The sequence below is a fragment of the Elephas maximus genome, chromosome 26, assembly GCF_024166365.1.
Source record: "Elephas maximus indicus isolate mEleMax1 chromosome 26, mEleMax1 primary haplotype, whole genome shotgun sequence".
Classification (NCBI taxonomy): Eukaryota; Metazoa; Chordata; class Mammalia; order Proboscidea; family Elephantidae; genus Elephas; species Elephas maximus.
The window spans coordinates 45,348,218-45,369,186 of NC_064844.1; the positions used below are offsets into that span (position 1 = coordinate 45,348,218).

Genomic DNA, 20,969 nt, shown 5'->3' on the forward strand with positions numbered 1-20,969 from the left:
TTTTTCAGTAATGCTTTGCTTACCCAGGGTCTCTTCCCCTTCCATATGAAGTTGGTGATTTGTTTCTCCATCTCATTAAAAAAGTGTCGGAATTTGGATCGGAATTGCATCGTTATCTGTAGATTGCTTTTGGTAGAATAGACATTTTTACAATGTTGAGTCATCCTATCCATGAACAAGGTATGTTTTTCCACTTAGGTAGGTCTCTTTTGGTTTCTTGTAGTAGTGTCTTGTAGTTTTCTTTGTATAGGTCTTTTACGTCTCTGGTTAGATTTATTTCTCAGTATTTTATCTTCTTTGGGACTACTGTAAATGTTATTGATTTGGTGATTTCCTCTTCGATGTTCTTTTTGTTGGTTTAGAGCAATCGAACTGATTTTTGTGTGTTTATCTTGTATCCTGAAATTCTGCTGAACTCTTGTATTAGTTTCAGTAGTTTTCTTTAGGATTCTTTAGGGTTTTCTGTGTATAAGATCATGTCATCTGCAAATAGAGATACTTCTACTTCTTCATTGCCAATCTAGATGCCCTTTATTTCCTTATCTAGCCTAATTGCTCTGGCTAGGACCTCCAGAACAATGTTGAATAAGAGTGGTGATAAAGGGCAGCCTTGACTGATTAGGGTTCTCAAGGGGAATGCTTTCAGACTCTCTCCATTTAGGATGATGTTGGCTGTTGGCTTTGTATAAATGCCCTTTATTATGTTGAGGAATTTCCCCTCTATTCGTATTTTGCTGAGAGTTTTTATCATGAATGGGTCTGGACATTGTCAGATGCCTTTTCTGCATCAATTGATAAAATCATGTGGGTGTTGTCTTTTGTTTTATTTTTATAATGGATTACATTGTTTTTCTAATGTTGAACCATCCCTGTATACCTGGTATGAATCTCACTTGGTTATGGTGGATTTTTTTTTGTTACATTGTTGAATTCTTTTGGCTAGAGTTTTGTTCAGGATTTTTGCATCTAAGTTCATGAGGGATATAGGTCTGTAATTTTCTTGTTTTGTGATGTCAGGGATATGCTGGCTTCATAGAATGAGTTTGGGAGTATTCTGTCCTTTCCTGTGCTCTGAAATACCTTTAGTAGTAATGTGTTAACTCTTCTCTGAAAGTTTGATAGAACTCTCCAGTGAAGCCATCTGGGCCAGGGCGTTTTTTGTTGTTGTTGTTGGGAGGTTTTTAATTACCTTTTCAATCTCTTTTTTTGTTATGGGTTTATTTAGTTCTACCTCGGTTTGTGTTAGTTTAGGTAGGTAGTATGTTTCTAGAAGTTCATCCATTTCCTCTAGGTTTTCAAATTTGTCAGAGTACAATTTTTCATAATATTGTGATATGATTCTTTTAATTTCAGTTGGGTGTGTTGTGTTATCACCTATCTCATTTCTTATTCTGGCTGTTTGCTTCCGCTCCTGTTTTTCTTTTGTCAGTTTGGCCAGTGGTTTATCAATTTTGTTAATTTTTTCAAAGAACCAGCTTTTGGTCTTGTTAATTCTTTCAATTGTTTTTCTGTTTTCTATTTCATTTAATTCTACTGTAATTTTTATTATTTGCTTTCTTCTGGTGCCTGAGGATTTCTTTTGTTGTTCTCTTTCTATTTATTGAAGTTGTAGGGATAATTCTTTGATTTTGGCCCTTTCTTCTTTTTGTATGTGTGCATTTATTGCTATAAATTGATCTCTGAGCACTGCTTTAGCTATGTTCAAAGGTTCTGATAGGAAGTGTTTTCATTCTCATTGGATTCCATGAAATTTCTTTGTTCCATCCTTAATTTCTTCTATAACCCAGTCATTTTTTTGAGCAGGGTATTGTTCGGTTTCCAGATATTTGATTTCTTGTTCTTGCTTTTTCTATTATTGATTTCTACTTTTATGGCTTTATGGTTAAGGCTCGCTTTATGACCTATATAGGTGGTTTGTTGTAGAGAATGTTCCATGTGCATTGGAAAAGAAAGTATACTTGGGCTGATGTTGAGTGGAGTGTTCTGTGTATATCTCTGAGGTCACGTTGGTTGATTGTGGAGTTTAGATCTTCAGTGTCTTTTTAAAGCTTCTTTCTGGATGTTCTGTCCTTCACTGAAAGTGGTGTATGGAAGTTTCCTACTTTATGGTGGAGGTGTCTATCTCACTTTTCAGTGCTGTTAGAATTTTTTTTATGTATCTTGAAGCCCTGTCTTTGGGTGTGTTAATATTTAATATGTTTATATTCTCCTGGTATATTGTCACTTTAATCATTATATAGTGTCCTTCCTTGTCCTTTGTGGTAGATTTAACTTTAAAGTTTATTTTGTCAGAAATTAATCTTGCCACTTCTGCTTTTTTTTGATTGTTGTTTGCTTGATATATTTTTTTCCATGCTTTGAGTTTCAGCTTATTTGTGTGTTTAAATCTAAGGTGTGTCTCCTTTAGGCAGCATATAGACGGATCTTGTTTTTTTATCCATTGCACCACTCTCTGTCTCTTTATTGGTGCATTTAGTCCATTTACATTCAGCGTAATTATGGATTGGTAGAAGTTTAGTGCTGTCATTTCGATGTCTTTTTTGTGTGTTGTTGACAGTTTCTTTTTCTCACTTAATTTTTTGCGCTGAGTAGTTGATGTATCGTCTTTTCCACTTATTCGTTGTTGTTGACTTTGTTTTTGCTGAGTCTTTATGTTTCCCTTGTATTTTATTTTGATGCATAGGATTGTTAGTCTCCTTTGTGGTTACCTTAATATTTACCTCTATTTTTCTAAGTTTAAACATAACTTTGATTTCTTTATATTGCCTTAACTTCCTCTCTATATGAAAGATGTATGGCTACGTTTTTTTAGTTCCTCTTTGTTGTTTTAGTGTTGTCATCTTTTACATAATGACATCACTTTCCCTATTTGAGCGTTTTTTAAATCTTGATTTATTTTTGTGATTTCCCTATCTGGGTAAAAAAAAAATTTTTTTTTTTTTTTGGGTTAATATCTGATTGCTCTGTCCTGTGTTCCAGCCTTCGGTTGTTGTCTGATATTATTGATTTTCTAACCAGAGATCACCTTTTAGTAGTTCTTGTAGTTTTGGTTTGGTTTTTACAAATTCCCTAAACTTCAGTTTATCTGGAAATGTCCTAATTTCACCTTCATATTTGAGAGACAGTTTTGCTGGATATATGATTATTGGCTAGGAATTTTTTTCCTTCCAGGCTTTATATAAGTCATCCCATCGCCTTCTTGCCTGCATGGTTTCTGCCGAGTAATCTGAGCTTATTCTTACTGACTCTCCTTTGTAGGTGACTTTTTGTTTATCCCTAGTCATTCTTAAAATCCTGTCTTTATCTTTGGTTTTGGCAAGTTTGATTATAATATGTCTTGGTGACTCTCTTTTGAGATCTACCTTATGTGGGTTTCAGTGAGCATCTTGGATAGACATCTTCTCATCTTTCATGATATCAGGGAAGTTTCCTCCCGAGAAATCTTCAACACTTTTTTGTATTTTCGGTTATCCCTCCCTGTTCTGGTACTCTAATCACTTGTGGGTTATTTCTCTTGATAGAGTCCCATGTGATTCATAAGGTTTCTTCATTTTTTAAAATTCTTTTATCTGATATTTCTTTGAATATATTGTTGCCAAGTGTTTTGTCTTCATTCTCACTATTCTGACTTCTACTTTCTCAATTCTGCTCCTCTTTCTTTTCTGTTGTCTAATTCTGCAATTTTATTGTTAATCTGAATTTCAGATTGCTGTCTTTGTATGGATTCTTGCAGCCTATTACATTTTTCATTATGTTCTTGAATAACCTTTTTAATTTCTTCAACTGCCTTTTGTTACTTGGCTTGTTTGCATTTTGCCTGATCTCCTTCCTGATCTCTTGAAGAGTTCTGTATATCATTGTTGTCGTCGCTAGGTGCCGTCGAGTCAGTTTTGACTCATAGCGACCCTATGCACAACAGAACAAAACACTGCCCGGTCCTGTGCCATTCTTACAATCGTTATTATGCTTGAGCTTGTTGTTGCAGCCACTGTGTCAATCCACCTTGTTGAGGGTCTTCCTCTTTTCCGCTGACCCTGTACTCTGCCAACCACGATGTCCTTCTCTGGGTACTGATCCCTCCTGACAACAAGTGCAAAGTACGTAAGATGCAGTCTCGCCATCCTTGCCTCTAAGGAGTATTCTGGCTGTACTTCTTCTAAGTCAGATTTGTTCATTCTTTTGGCAGTCTATGGTATATTCAATATTCTTCGCCAACACCACAATTCAAAGGCGTCAGTTCTTCTTTGGTCTTCCTTATTCATTGTCCAGCTTTCACATGCATATGATGTGATTGAAAATACCATGGCTTAGGTCAGGCGCATCTTAGTCTTCAAGGTAACATGTTTGCTTTTCAACACTTTAAAGAGGTCCTTTGCAGCAGATTTGCCCAATGCAGTGCGTCCTTTGATTTCTTGTTTGCTGCTTCCATGGCTGTTGATTGTGGATCCAAGTAAAATGAAATCCTTGACAACTTCAATCTTTTCACTGTTTATCATGATGTTGCTTTTTTTGCTCATTCGTCCAGTTGTGAGGATTTTTGTTTTCTTTATGTTGAGGTGCAATCCATACTGAAGGCTGTGGTCTTTGATCTTCATTAGTAGGTGCTTCAAATCTTCTTCACTTTCAGCAAGCCAGGTTGTGTCATCTGCATAACGCAGGCTGTTAATGAGTCTTCCTCCAATCCTGATGCCCCGTTCTTCTTCATATAGTCCAGCTTCTCGTATTGTTTGCTCAGCATACAGATTGAATAGGTATGGTGAAAGAATACAACCCTGACGCACTCCTTTCCTGACTTTAAACCAATCAGTATCCCCTTGGTCTGTCCGAACAACTGTCCCCCCCACGTGTCTGTGAGTTTTTCGTACTGTGGGGGCTTGTGTGTTGCTGTGGTGCCGGAAGCTATGCCACCGGTATTCAGATACCAGCAAGGTCACCCATGGAGGACAAGTTTCAGCTGCGCTTCCAGACTAAGACAGACTAGGAAGCAGGGCCTGGCAGTCTACTTCTGAAAAGCATTAGCCAGTGAAAATCTTATGAATAGCAACAGAGTTCTGTATATTAATCTTTTGTATTCTACATCTGGTAGTTCCAGGAAGACATCTTCATATGGAAGATTCCTTGAATCTTTGTTTTGAGAGCTTGTCAAAGTGATTGTGGTCTGCTTCTTTATGTATTTGATATTGACTGTTGTCTCCATGCCATCTATAAGTTATTGTATCTATTTATTTTATGTTTGCCTACGGTATTCTGGCTTCTTGCTTTGTTTTGTTTTGATATGCCCAAATAGGCTGCTTGAGTGAGCTAGCTTGATTATTTTTGTCTTTGAAGCTCTAATGTTTTGTCACCAGATGGCTAGAGCTATTACCAGACATACGAGCCTAGGAGTCCATTCACTTTTCTAGTATGGATTCAGCTCAGGTGTCCAGGTAGTTGGTCATCAAGTATGTGGTATAGGCTCTGTCCTACAGTCTTAGAGTGGTAGGGGTGATTGGTATCGGCACAGGTATCTGGTTGCAGTAGGGGTCAAGCTCTGATCAAGGCAGGGGGCTGACAGGTGTCCCCCAAGTGTGTGAGGAAAGCACTTCCCTGTTTCCTAGAGTGCACAGGTGGGTGGGTTCTGCAGCTGGACCATGGGCACTGAATGCTTTTGATTTTAAGCACTGGGAGGTACCACTTATCTTTGGACCCCTGTCACAGGTGGCTAAGTGACGTGGGTGGAGCCACCAGTCCTCAGGTCCCTGATGTGGGTAGGTGAGGACCATGTTTTATAGGCAAAGCAGTGTCAAATATCAAAAACCCACCTTTCCACCGCACAGGTGAAACAGTAGGATTCAGATCTCAACCACATACACCATTGCAGTCTGCCAGCAAGGGCCTATTTTCCTGAAAAGGGCCCTTACAGGTCTTTGTAGGGGTGAAAGGTATTCAAAGTCTGTTGGCCATTTGTGCCTTGAGAGGAGCTACTTCTGTCCTGAGCCCCCCAGCTTAGTGGAGCCGGCAGATTATCTTTTCCCTGAATTGTTAATTTATTCCTTCGCCAAGGCTAGGAGAATGGCTCAGGGCACACAGCAGGACCTATCTCAGGCCCTGGGAAATCAACAGCCACTGATGGCAGCTTGGGGACTGGGGGTACAGTAAAATAAACGCAAGTAGTTAGCTTTTGCCAAAAGGGCTGTTCTTCTCTGTTTCTGGAGGTGTGAGTAGACTGTGCAGCTTGCCGTCTTCCTGAGAGGAAACGGCGTCCTGAATGCTATCACCAGCCCTGCTGTGGTTGTTCCAGGGAATTGTGCCTGAGGGTTCCCTCGCAGTCAGGTCTGGAGGCTCATGGCCACTAATCTGATTTCCTAACTTTGCTTTTGATGTTCAAGGCTCCTGGCTTGTCATATATATAATCGTTTTACTTGTTTTTTGGGGTCTTTGTTGTATGAGGGATCACCGGAAGGATTTGATTACTCTGCCATCTTGGCTCTGCCTCCCTTGAGCCTCTTCTTGGAGGATGAGTTTGAAAGACAGAAAAAAAGAGAAGTTTATCAAGGCAGAGAAAATAGGGTGCACAAAGGCATAAAAGTATAGATGCAGATGTGTGTGAAATCAGGGAGTAGGAAAAGTCTAATGTGGCTGAAAAGAAAAAAAAAATGTGGCTGAGATGAGAAAATTTGGCAAATCCAGAGAGTGACAGAATGTAAAGTGGGGGAGGTAGATTGAGGTTGGATTAGGAATTCAAATTTTATTTTATAGATAATGAAGAGCTGTTGAAAATTTTAGGACAGGAGAGTGCACATCAAGACTGGGTTATAGAAAAGATAACTTGCTCCACTGGAAGGGGTGGCTTGGAGACTAAAAAGATGGGTTTGAAAAATGGGATAGAGAGTCAGGCTACAGAGGGATCAACTAGGGTAGTTAGGGGTGAGATGGTTTTGTGAGGAATTTGTATGTAGTTTGGAGAAGACGTAGGCTTGAGGGTTAAAGAAAAGGGAGGAATCACAGAAGAATTCAGGGTCTCATATTTGGGCAGCTGAACCGAAGGAGCCTTTCTTTTTGGGAGAAGATGTTGAAAAAAAGGAAAATGAGATGAGCTGTATTTTCCTCCCCTCCCAGCAGCAGTTCTCTTTCTTCTTAAATCTCAGAGCAAGTGCTTGGTGGTGAGGGTGGAGAGGGTGCCCTCTCTAACTAGCACAACCTGCCACAGTGGCCAGTTCCTGAGGGGGTAAGGTACTGGTGGAGGCAGTGTTAGCACTCAGCATCAAACCCTTACTCTAGGAGTTTCCGGTGGGGTTGGTGGTATTGCCGCAGCTTGAATTTACATCCATGTGTTCCTCATTGGGAGAGCAAGGCTGAGGCATTGCACAATTGTGGGTTTGAGTTTTTACCTTCATGCTGCACATGTGGGAGAACTCTATCCAATTATGGCTAAACCTGTCCCCTGTGAGTCACATCCTGCGTTGACTAATCAGTTCCGAAGGTGCTGCCTAAAATGATGTTTGGGTTTTAGGAGTAGCTTTAGAAACAGTTATAACATGGATATTTATTTGAGCACCCTAGGTTAAGCAGTCCCACACCATTATTTTGGGATTTTGATGCAGTTATCCTAGTGTTCTGAAAAAAAAACTGCCAGCTATACTAAAATGAACAAAAAACTTGGACATGAAACAGAGCTATTGGCTGCTCTGATTTAAATGTATGCTTTTTTGGATGTTACTTTTGTTGATGTAACTCAGGTATGTTATCATCTGATCAGAATGTTATATTTTATTAAAAGTTTTCATTTGTGTAGGATCCTTTAAAATGTTATGTGTCAAAACACATGTGTAGTGGACCACAACTGTCACAGCCTCCACCAGGCTGAGTCCAGCACAACTAGATGATGCCTGGCTACCGTCACCAACTGCTCTGACAGGAATCACGATAGAAGGTCCCAGATAGAACTGGAGAAAAATGTAGAACAAAATTCAGAGTCACAAAAAAAGACCAGACTTACTGATCTGACAGACTGAAGAAACCCGAGAGTATGGCCCCTGGCCACTGTTTTAGCTCAGTACTGAAGTCACTCCTAAAGTTCGCCCTTCAGCCAAAGATTAGACAGGCCCATAAAGCAAAACAAGACTAAATGTGCACACCAGCTCAAGCACAGGGACGAGAAGGCAGGAGGGGACAGGAAAGCTGGTAATGTGTGTATATTGCTGAATTAAATAATAAATGTTTATTGAATGATTGTTTTTACTGTGCTAGCAAATGACAGTGCTGGACTATTTCTGAAGAATAATTTCACAGGTTCTATTCTTGTTCTTACATAAAATTTAAGTTAGAATAGACAGCACACAGATCTCTAGTTATAGGTCACCTGTAGTTTAGGGAAAAGAAGGAGGACTAACACCTCTTGTTATAAGCCATGTAGTTCACATGTGCTGTCTTTTATTTTATCAACCATAGGAAGTAGGAGGCATTGACTATTTTTACAGAAAAAAACAGGCTCTGGGAAATGACAGAATTTGCTGGGGGTCACAGTGTGTGGAGCTCTGTGGCTCCAAAGCCCATGCTTTCTCTTAGCAGTTTACTTAATCTTTATTTAACCAGAATCATCTGAAGAATTTAAACAAAAACACAGGTTCCTACACCTATCTTGAGCAATTTGTGTAGTAGTTCTGAGATGCAGCCCAGCTAAATGAACTTACGAGTGTCATGTTTCATTGTTTATAAGGCGTACGGTTTTTCTGCATTTGAACATCTCTGAAATTGAACCATCTTAAAATCAATGGTGAGCCATCAGTTAATTGACAGCTTTTTTTTTTCTTTCTTAGTGGCGCATAAAACAATGGTTCACTTTAGATTAATGGAAATCTAGTATTGTAAAAAGGCGATACTGTAAAAGGGACCTAGACATAATTTGCCACCTTTCCTTTTTTTTTTTTTTTTTTTGGTGCCTGTCATAGTTTTCGGAGTTGTAAAATTCTCTAGTGGTGTTTATTATTTGCTTGTGATAATGTCCTTTTCAGGAAAGCCATATAATGGCAGTGAAATATTGCCATTAGGCTAAGAACAGTAGCAATTCAGTTTTCAGCGAGGAAGTTTCTGGCAAGAAGAAATGTCAGTGGTTCTCAGCCTTTTTTTTATGAAAGCCTTAGGCCATTTCCTTAGACTGAGGCATGGATACTCATACATCCTAGGTTTTGCATACTGTGTCAGGGCTCTTAGACTTTTGTGGCCTTGCAGGGACCCCTGATGAAATCTTAGGAGTGCATCAGAATTCTAGATAAGATGATTCTGGAAGGGGGTTATTTATCACATTCTGTGTTGTATCTTGGGATTCCCTGAATTATTTGGGAAAAAAATTGCGTACATTAAAGTTCACCTTGTGCTGTGAAGTTATATTGGTTTTAAAAAATGCATGTTGTCATGTATTTACCACAGTATCATACAGAAGAGTTGAAAAATCCCATGAAGGGGGCATTTATATTTCTAAATACCCTTCCCTCAATATCTTAAACAAGTATGCTTTTAAAAACATATTTATTGTATAAAATTTCAAACATTAGACAGAATCATCTAATGGACCACCATATTTACCCACCATCCAACTTCAGCAATTGTCAATTCACGGCCAATCCTTGTTTCATTTAAACACCTGCATACGCTTACCCCTTCCACTCTGATTATTTTGAAGCAAACCCAGACATCATAGTATTTCAGTGTCTAACCCAAGCCATGGTATTTTCAGTCCCCTCATATGCATGCAAAAGCTGGACAATGAATAAGGAAGACTGAAGAATTGATGTCTTTGAATTATGATGTTGGTGAAGAATATTAAATATATCATGGACTGCCAGAGGAATGAACAGGTCTGTCTTGGAAGAAGTACAGCCAGAATGCTCTTCAGAAGTGAGGATGGTGAGATTTCGTTTCACATACTTTGGACTTGTTATCAGGAGTGACCAGTCCCTGGAGAAGGACATCACGTTTGGTAAACTAGAGGGTCAGTGAAAGAGAGGAAGACCCTCAACAAGGTGGAGTGACACAGTGCCTGCAACAGTGGGCTCAAAAGTAGCAACAATTGTAACGATGGCAAAGGACTGGGCAGTGTTTCATCCTGTTATTCCTAGGGTTGCTATGAGTCAGAACTCCATGGTACTTAACAACAGATGTGTCTAAAAGATAGGGGCTCTTAAAAAACTTAAGATAATCATTATCAAACCTAAGAAATGAACAATAATTCATAAATAACAAATGCCTAGGCTGTTCAGATTTTCCAGGTTTTTAAATAAATGTGTATGTAGAGACTTTTACCTGCCATCTGGATCCTCTCTTATCCCTGTCACCTGCCATACCACCTATTTCATTCCTCTGGTGCCAAGCTCTTTCTCACCTTGTTGCTGTTTAGGTGCCCTGGAGTCGGTTCTGACTTAGACAGCAACCCTATGTACAATAGAATGAAACAGTGCCCAGTCCTGCGCCATCCTCACAATCGTTGTAATGCTTGAGCCCATTGTTACAGCCATTGTAATTCTTTCTCACCCTAGGATTTGCTTTTTAGATGATTGCTTCACCTAGCGTGCTTTTCTGAGACTTTCACGTGGCTGGAGCAGTCATGTCTTCTAGATCTCAACTTAAATGTCACTTCCTCAGAGAGCCTTCCCTCCGTGTTTCTGACTCCCAATGCCTCTCTAGTCCATCACCTTGTTTTATTTTCGTTATAGCATCTGATACCTCTGGGTTATTTGTCTTGTCTTTCCATATAGGAAGGTTAGTTCTTTTTAGAGACTTCATTTTTTCCATTTTAATGTCTTCAGTACCTAAAACAGTGCCTGTCATGTAGTAGGTGTTCAATAAAAGTTGAATAAATGAATACTGAATGAAACATACCTCTCTATTCTTTTTTGGATTCACTGTCTTGTGCCTTACTGGGGTCATCGTTCTCATTGCCTACTAGGTTATTATGAAAAAGAGAAATAAGATTGAACTTCTATTTATGAATAGAAGTTTAAATAAATTTCTGATAGCTTATTTTCTTTCAAGTTGCCTAATTTTCCCAAGTCAGTATCTCTGTCCCACTGTGCTCACCTCTCTGCCATGAAAAAGATGCCTCCCATCTTGGCTTCCATAGCTCCATACTTTGTGTAAGCAAATCTGTGTCACCGTACATATCACATTCTGTCTTTCCCTTACTGCACTGAGACCAGTTCAGGGCTTGGCACATAGCATTCTCTCAGTGGATTGTTGGTCCACTGCAGTGGAAAGATGGGAAGTATTCAAGAAAGATTCTGGCAAAAGCCATTTTCCATTAATTTAAAGTTGGAAAATACAACTTCTAATCTTCCTAAATGCGGTCTGCTGTTAATTCCATCCAGTGTATTTTTTATTTCACACATTGTAGTTTTCACTCTCTGGAAATTTGATTTGGGTCATTCTCATTTCCATTTTCAACATACAGAAAACAATTCTAATAATTGTTTTAATGTCCTTGTCTGCTAATTCTAACATCTGTGTTCTGGGTTAGTTACAATAGATTTATCTCCTCGTACGTATGTATATGTGTTGTATTTTCTTATTTCTTTGCATGCTTGGTAATTTTTGACTGGATGCCAGGCATTGGGAATTTTACCTTGTTGGGTGCTGGATATTTTGGCATTCCTATAAATACTCTTGGGTTTTGTTCTGGGATGCAGTTAAATTACTTGGAAATAGTTTGATACTTTCAAGTTTTGCTTTTAAGATTTGTTGGGACAAGAGCAGTGCTTAAGGTAGGGATAATTATTTCCTACTACTTTCATCCATGAATCATGAGGTTTTCCAGTCTGGCTGATGGGAACAGGTGATATTCTGGACCCTATAGGAGTGCTGGGCACTGTTACCTCTTACCCTTTTAGATAGGTGGTTCTTTCTCTGGCCTTGTGGAGTTTCCTTATACGCATACTCTGATCAGTAAAAAAAAATCAGTAGTCAGCTGAATATTCAAGGGAAACCCTCTGCAGATCTCAGAAACTTGTGCAGCTCTCCCCTCTCTAATACTTTCTCCTGTGTACTCTAGCTGCCTTTATATTCCTGGACTCTCCACTTTGTCTCTTCTACTCCCCTCCCTGTGCCACAATCATTAAGCTCACCTGGTTAGTTTTCCACCTCTTGGGGTTCACTGTTGTTATTTGCCTGATGTTTAGTGTCATAATAACAGTTGTTTCATATATTTTTGTCTGTTCTTTGGTTCTTTCAGATGAGAGGGTTCATTTGGTCCCTGTTGTTCCATCTTGTCCAGAAGTGGAAATGACTGAGCAATGTATTTTTGATAGTTTACATCTTCTCTCTCTACGTTATTTGTTAAAGGAGAAACCTTAGTCTAATTTAAAGAAGAAAATACTTTAAGGTTTGTGTGTGTGTGCATGCACATATGTACCCGTGTGGGTATGCAGTGGAGGTGTGGCAGAGGTTTAGGGTTGGATCCTGTGTATTTGAATTTTAATTGCATACCCCTTAGCTGTATGTGGATAGGCAAGTAATTAATGTATCTTGGTGTTGGTTCCTCATATGTAAGATGAAACATTTTTTAATGCACAACAGAATTGCTGTTACCGTCTGTTAAAAAACAAAACAAAACACATTGCCATCGAGTCGATTTCGACTCATAGCAACCCTATGGGACAGAGTAGAACTGCTCCATAGCGTTTCCAAGGAGTGGCTGGTGGATTTGAACTGCCAACCTTTTGGTTAGCAGCCAAGCTCTTAACCATTATGCCACCAGGGATGCTGTAATTTACATGAACATGGATGGTACATAATCCTCAAAACAAGTTACTTTAGTCAAGGTGATGATTTGCATATAAGCGAATGTGAGTTTTTGATAAAAACTGTAATCACAGGATATTAGGGAGATCATTTAGATACTATCTGGTTGATTCATTGCCTTCAGTAGCAATAATTACTCATACACTCGCTCATTGAGCAATTACTTACTGCGTGTACAGGCAGTCCCCAGGTTACAAATGTTTGACTTACGTACAACCTGTAGTTATGAACCATCCCCCCTGTAAAGCCTATTATATTAAAAATTCAAGGTACATACAATGGTTCGTAATAACAAACAGGCGCTACTTTGCTAAAGATGTTTTAGTGTATCTGGAAGTGTTTCTTTAATGTTTTTTATGCACAGAAAAGTACACTATATGCTGTAGAGTAAGCCCTGGTGATGTAGTGGTTGGGAACGCCACCACTGACCAAAGGTTCAGCAGTTCAGATCCACCAGCCGCTCCTTGGAAACCCTATGGGGCAGTCCTATGAGTTGAAGTCAACCTGACAGCACCTAACAACAACAAGACAAACATTTGACTAACTGATGTTAAATATGAACTATACTTAGCTGTTCTGACTTATATACAAATTTGACTTAAAGACAGATTTAGGGACAGAACTCATCTGTAGAATGGGGACTGCCTGAATACCAGGCCTTATTTTAGGGCTTAGGATATATTTTGGTGAATAAAATAAAGTGGTGCGAACAGTCACGCTCTTGATTGCTAGCTAAAAGGTTGGTGATTTGAACCCACCCGGTGGCGTAAGAGAATGACCTGGCAATCTGCTTCCGTAAAGATTGCAACCAAGAAAACCCTGTGGGGCAGTTCTGCCTGTCACATGGGGCCACCATGAGTTGGATTCGACTCCATGGCACCTAACAAAAACAACAGCCGTCAGGGAACGAACTTCTAACAGAGAGCTAAGTGAATTGCCTGCGCAAAGAATTCAGATAGTTTTGAAACTGGACTTAAAGTAGGTGCTTTGCAATGATCCTGTTGCTGGCAAGGAGAGATGATGTTTGTGAGTTCTCGTGCTTTGAGTCCCAGGACATAACAGCTAATTCTAAGTTAGTACTGGCCTCTAAGGCTGACTGAGGAAGAAAGTGTACTTCTGCTAGGAGCAGTCATTGTTGCAGTTTTGAGAACTTGACTTATGCAAACCAGACTTACAAGAAGCTAACGTGTTTATCAGACGCTCGAGCATACTGGAAGAATTAGGTTGAGCGACTGGCTTCTGCTTAGGAAACCTACCAGGAAGGCCAGCAAAATATATTATACTTATTAGTAAATGAATACTGTGTTGATATAAAGAAGTCGAATAATATTAAGGGATGACGATGTCAAACTGTGAGTAAATTATGCCATCTCTACCATAGGGCTGTACCTACAAAATACTTGACCTGGTCAGGTAATTTGCTTCTTTAGACAGGACAGGAACCAATGACAAGTTATTTTCCAGAGTGTCTTTTTACCAAATGCTGGAACATTCTGGCACTGCGGCAGAGCACGCTTCGTATTTTATGTTGTAGCACTAGAGATGATGGATTTTGTTTCTGTTAGTTTTTATCCTTGGATAGGATTTGGGAAGCACCTTTAACACCTTTGCAGTTGTGGTTACAAATCACGTCTTTGGGGGAATTCTTCTTTGAATTTATTTTATGTGATATATATTCATTGGACATGAATTCTTGTTCGTGGATTCTATATTTTAGTGTCTAGTTCACTTTGTAATTCCTTATCCATGTACTATAGTATAGATCAGATGGGGAATGTGACAGTGAAGCAGATATCCATTTGAAATCAGAATTGACCGTACCTCCCCTTTATTCCACACAGATTTTCCCGAAGATGATATCCCAGGTGCTAGCAAGGCAGACCTGAGCATGGCTTTGTGATGGATAGCTTTGGGTTTCCGTGTTCAGGGATCAAAGAATTACAACAAAAATTAGGTGGTCAAACAGAAATCTTTGGAGGATGAAGGAGGGAAGACTTAGTAAGTGGACCTCTGCAACCTGTAGCCTAGCCCACGAAGACAGTGGTAATTAATAGCCACTCCACTGGATTGTTTTTCACTGGCTGCTTTGATATTGGACATATACCATGTTTTCTTCCTAAAGCAGGAAATTAGGAAAGGTGCTCAGTGACTGCTGTTGTTGCCTGGCTTTTTCTTGGGAGGTTCAGGACATTCCCTTCCACCTCTTCTTGACGTTGACCCCTAAGCACCTCAGGGACCAAAAAGGTGGACCCACCTGCCTTTGCTTAGAGAAGGCTAGTCTTATGCAGTAGATGAGGAGATAGCCGAGGAGGTGGAGAGTGAGGATATATTTATATTGTTTTCTGTTGTTGATCGTGTGTATCTTCTTTTCCCTTAAAAGCTCTCTCTGAGCCTTATACTTTGTGTGTATGTGTGTAAACATGATCAACCCAGTTGTAACAAGACACTTAAGGTTGCAGGAGAAATATAAGAGGAAAATGCTGAATGTGGCAGAGAATTACATGAAAAATCTTATTTAATCAACAAGGTTATTGTTTGAACAGGTATGAGAATTAAAGATTTATATGCTTTTTCTTTTTTAATTATGAAGAAAGAATGCCTCTTTTAGCCATCTAACATTTGTTTCCTTGCCTTATGAAGTAGTTAAATATTAGGTTGGCAGGTAATTTTTTTGGTATAATCTCACTGTAGCTACATTAGGTTCTGATGAATAAACCATTATTTCATTGTGACTATATCAGTTTGTTAGCTTCCATAAACTAAGAAAATTTGAAATAAGAGCTCCATTTTTACAAAAAATTCTATTTCAAGATTTTCAGCAATTATTAGAAAACCAAACCTGTTGCTGTCATGTCAATTCCAACTCATAGTGACTCTACAGGACAGAGTAGAACCTCCCTATAGGATTTCTAAGGAGTGGCTGGTGGATTTAACCGCCAACCTTTTGGTTAGCAGCCTGGGCTCTTAAAGTATATTTAAAGGAAACAAATAGGAAAAGAAACAATTATTTAGATTCTAAAGATTTTGAAAATTGTCATCTTTATTTCTTTTAGCATCAATTAAAATACAGCGTATCCAGTGATTTAATAATTATTAAGTGATTTTGGCTTTTTTATTTAATTAATGATTCATATACCAGACCGTCCTCAGAACCTTAGATTATTTTGAATTTTATACTTGTCTTTTTTTTTTAGTTTCTCATTCAGAAATTTATATGCAGATTGTTTTGTGATATTGATTGTGATCCCTACAATGTGTCAGCACTCTCCCCCTTTCCCTTTATACCCTGCGTTACCTGTGACATTTTGTCCAGGTTTCCTATTCCTTACTGTTGTCTTTGCTTTTGGGCAGGTGTTCCCCATTTGGTCTCTTATACTGGAACTAAGAAGCACTTTCCTCACATGTGTTATTATTTTATCAAAAATGCATTGCTGTTAAGTTGATTCCGACACATAGCAACCCTGTAGGACAGAGTAGAACTGTTCCATAGGGCTTCCAAGGAGTGGCTGGTGGATTCTAACTGCAGACCTTTTGATTGGCAGCCAGGCTCTTAACCACTGCACCACTAGGGCTCCGTTTATTTTATAATCCTGTCTAATCTTTGGCTGGACGGTGGACTTCGGGAGTGGCCTTAGTTCTGAGTTAGGATGGCCAAGCGCCATAGTCTTGGGGGTTCCCCCAGTCTGTCAGCCAGTAAGTCTGGTCTTTTTTTGTGTGTGTGAATTTGAATTTTGTTCTACATTTTTCTCCTGCTCTGTCTGGAACCTGCTATTATGATCCTTGTCAGAGCAGTTGGTGGCGGTAGCTGGGCACCATCTAGTTGTTCTGGGCTCAGGCTGCTGGAGGCTGTGGTTCATGTGGTCCGTTAGTCCTTTAGACTGCTATTTTATTGTGCTTGGTTTTCTTCATTCTCCTTTGCTCCAAATGTGATAGGACCATAAATGTATTTTAAGTGGCTGCTTGCAAGCGTTTAAGACCCCAGACATTGATGTAGAACATTCTCTCTGTGAACTATGTTATGCCAATTGACCTAGATGACCCCTGACACCATGGTCCCCAGCCCTCAGCCCCTCAGGGTGTTTGGATGTGTCTACGAAGCCTCTATAACTTTGCTTTGGTCAAATTGTGATGACTTCCTCTATAGTGTGTGTTGTCTTTCCTTTCATCGAAGTTAACACTTGTCTATTATTTAGTTAGTGATTAATATTGCTTCCCTGATTTCCCTGTTGTAGTTCTATTTATTGGTGTCTAGGAATCTAGTTGATTTGTCTGTGTTGATGTTGTATCCTGCTAGTCTGCTGAATCTTTCTATTAGTTCTAGTAGTTCTCTTGTGGAATCTTTGAGGTTCTCTATCTATAGGATCATGCCATCTGTGAACAGGGATAGTTTGACTTCTTCCTTTCCGATTTGGATGCCCTTTATTTCTTTTTCTTGCCTTATTGCTCTAGCTAGGACTTCCAGCACAGTGTTAAATAGGAGTCATGATAAAGAGAGTCCTTGTCTTGTTCCTGTTCTCAGGGGTAGTGTTTTCAGCTTCTCTCCATTGAGAATGATGTTGGCTGTTGGTTTAGTATAGAACCTGTTGCTGTTAAGTCAATTCAATTTCCCATCTATTCCCAAAAAAAAATTTTTTTTTTTCAGAGTTTTAGTCGGGAATGGGTGTTGGACTTTATAAATGCCTTTTCTGCATTGATTGAGATGATCATGTGATTCTTTTGTTCTATTTATGTGATGGATTACATTGATTGGTTTTCTAATGTTGGATATCCTTACATACCTGGTAGGAATCCCACTTGGTCATGGTGTATTAGTTTTTATATATGATGCTGAATTCTATTGGCTAGAATTTTGTTGAGGAGTTTTGCATCTATAGTCATAAGAGATACTGATCTGCAGTTTTCTTTTTTCGTGATGTCTTTTCCTGTCTTTGGTATCAGGGTTATGCTGGCTTCATAGAATGAATTTGGGAGTATTTCTTTTCTATGCTCTGAAAAGTTTGAGTAGCACTGGTGTGAGCCTGTCTCTGAATGTTTGGTAAAATTCACCATTTAAGCCATCCAGGCCAGGGTTTTTTTGTTGTTGTTGGGAGGTTTTTTTTTCAAGTTACGCCTTCAATCTCTTCCCTTGTTATGGATCTGTTCAGATTTTCTGTCTCAGCTTGTGTTAGTTGAGGTAGGTAGTGTGTTTCTAGAAATTCGTCCATTTCTTCTAGTTCTCAAATTTGTTGGAGTACTTTTTTATAGTATTTGGTCATGATCCTATTTATTTTCATTTGGGATTTTTGTAATGTCCCCTGTCTCATTTCTTATTTGGATTATTTGCTTCCTCTCCTGTTCTTATTTTGTCAATTTAGCCAATGGTTTGTCGATTTTATTGGTCTTTTCGAAGAACTAACTTTTGGTCTTGTTCATTCTTTCTGTTGTTTTTCTATTCTCTATTTCATTTATTTCCACTCTGATCTTTATTATTTACTTTCTTCTGGTGGTTGTGGTGGGCTGTTTTGCTGTTCTCTTTCTTTTTGTTTGAGTTGTAGGGTTAATGTTTTGATTTGGGCCCATCCTTTTTTTTTTTTTTTGAAATTTTACTATTTTTTATTGTACTGTAGATGAAGGTTTACAGAGCAAACTAGCTTCTCAGTAAACAATATACATCTGTTCTTTTTGGATGTGTGTAGTTATTGCTATACACTGACCTTTGAGCAGGGCCTTTGCTGTGTCCCAGAGGTTTTGGTATGATGTGTTTGCATTCTCATTTAATTCTCTCTTTGATTTCTTCTGTTAACCAGTTGTTTTTAAGCAGTGTATCATTTAATTTCCATGTATCTGATTTTTTTTTCTTGCTCATCCTGTTAATTGACTTCTGTTTTTATGGCATTGTGATCAGAGGAGAATGCTTTGTATTATTTTTGATATTTTGGGTTTTATTGAGGGTTGTTTTGTGGCCTAAAATGTGGTCTATTCTGGAAACATTCAGTGTACTTTGGAAAAGACTGTGTAGTTTGCTGGTGTTGGGTGGAGTGTTCTGTATATGTCTGTGAGGCCCAGTTTGTTGATTTTGGCCTTAAGAGCTGTAACTTCGTTAAGTTCTTTCTAGATATTCTGGTCCTTTACCAAGAGTGGCATGTTGAAGTTTCCTCCTGTTATTGTGAAACTGTGCGTTTGTCTTTTCAGTGCTATTAGAGCTTGTTTTATGTATTTTGGAGGCTTGTCATTGGGTGCATAGATATTTATTAAGTTTATGTCTTCTTGATGGATTGTCCCTTTAATCATTATATAATGTTTTTCATTGTCTTTTATGGTTGATTTTGTCTTAAAATTCTATTTTGTCTGGGATTAGTGTTATCATTCCTGCCCTTTTTTGGTTACTGTCCTTGATATATTTTTTTCCATCCTTTGATTTTAGTATATTTATATCTCTGTGTCTAAGTTATATCTCTCGTAGACAGCATGTTTGTGGGTCATGTTTTCTTATTTATTTCACCACTGTCTCTCTCTTTACAGGTGCGTTTAAGCCATTTACATTCAGAGTGATTATTGATAGGTATGTGTTTATTGCTGACATCTTGTTGTGGTGTTTTTTTTGGTGCTGATGGTTTCTTTGTTCCTGTTATTTTCCTGTGCTGAGTTCCTTTTGTTTACATTTTCTTTGCTTGTTATAGATTTTGTGTATGCTGAGACTTTATGCTTTTGTTTTTTTTTTTAATTCTGATGAATAGGTTTGTTAATTTTCTTTGTGGTTACCTTGAAATTTACCCTTATCTTCCTAAATTTGAACCAGTCTTTCATTACTGGGTAACCTTGACTTCCTCCCCATTTGAAAGTTCTGTATGTATACCGTTTAGGCCCGTTTTTATTGTTTTGATGTTGTCATTTACAGGTTGACATTTCTGGTCTCCCACTTTAAGTCTTTTAGCTTTGTTTTATTATTGAGAGCTCTTTATCTAGGTTGGTATCTGTCTAATGCTGTCCTGTGTCCTAGACTGGCTGGTTGTTGTCTGATGTCGTTTCTCTAACCAAAAAGGACTCCTTTTAATATTTTGGCTGGTTGTTGTCTGATGTCGTTTCTCTAACCAAAGGACTCCTTTTAATATTTTTGATAAGTTTGGTTTTTATGAATTCCCTTAACTCCTGTTTATCTAGAAATGTATTTGAGAGAGAGGATGTATTATTCTCGATTGGCAGTTTTTTTTCTTTCAAGGTTTTATATACGTTATCTCATTACTTTCTTACCTGATTAGTTTCTGCTGAGAAATTAGAATTTAGTATTATTGTTTCCCCTTTGTAAGTGACTTTTTATTTTACTTGAGCTACTCTCAGGATTCTTTCTTTGTGTTTTTGGCAAATGTGGTTATGATATATCTTGGTGACTTTCTTTTGGGGTCTGTCTTATATTGGGTTTGTTGAGCTTCTTGGATAGTAGTTGTTCATCTTCCATCATATTCGGGAAGTTTTCTGCCCACAAATCTTCAACAATCTTCTCTGTGTTTTCCATTTTTCCCCCATTTCTGAAACTCCTATCACATGTATTTTCGCTCTTGATTGTGTCCTACGTATTTCTTAGGTTTTCTTCATTGTTTTCTCTGATTTTTCCTCAAATCAGCATCCATGGATTTGTCTTCAATCTTATTAATTCTGTCTTACTTTGTTTCAAATTTGCTCCTAAGACCTATTGAGCTGTCCATTTCTGAAATTTTGTTGTTTATTTTGGATTTCTAGTTGCTGTTTTTGCATGATTTCTAATTGTTTTATTTATTTCGACTTTTTGTCCCTGTATTCTTTTCCTGAATTCTCCTATTGCTTTGTCTGTGTTTTCCTTGATTTTGGCTATGTTTTTGTTGTTGCTTTCCATGATTTTCTCTATTTGTTCCTTGGTTTTGTCTGTGTTATCCTTGATCTCTTTCCTAATATCTTGGAGAGCCCTAAATGTTAGTCATTTGAATTCCCTATCAGGTAGTTCCACTGCCTTTTTTTCTACCAAAAGGTCATCTGATTCTTTATTTTTGGCCTTACTCTGGTGCCATCTTGTCTTGCTTTTTTATATATTTGATATTGTCTGCAGTCTCCAAGAAATTAAGATATTATTTTCTTTCTTTATTGAGTGTTCATTTATTTCATCCTACTTCTTTGTTTTGATGTGTCGAGCAGGTGGGCCAGGCATGCTTTGCCGCTTGCTTGTTTGTGAGCATGATAGCTCTCAC

The 20,969-nt window shown here is 38.5% G+C and overlaps 1 protein-coding gene across 3 annotated transcripts in view; it reads left to right on the forward strand.

The window, feature by feature from the left end:
* RYK (receptor like tyrosine kinase) overlaps positions 1 to 20,969 on the forward strand; it is a 162,873-nt gene that overhangs the window by 15,557 nt on the left and 126,347 nt on the right. The window contains exon 1 of one of the 3 annotated variants that reach the window (XM_049870600.1): positions 3,782 to 9,885. The exons of the other annotated variants lie outside the window; for them this stretch is intronic. Within the exon in view, the coding sequence (XP_049726557.1) occupies positions 9,783 to 9,885 (103 nt within the window). The 5' untranslated portion in view covers positions 3,782 to 9,782. Of the gene's footprint in view, positions 1 to 3,781; positions 9,886 to 20,969 lie in introns of those variants that run through there. 3 annotated transcript variants of the gene reach the window in all.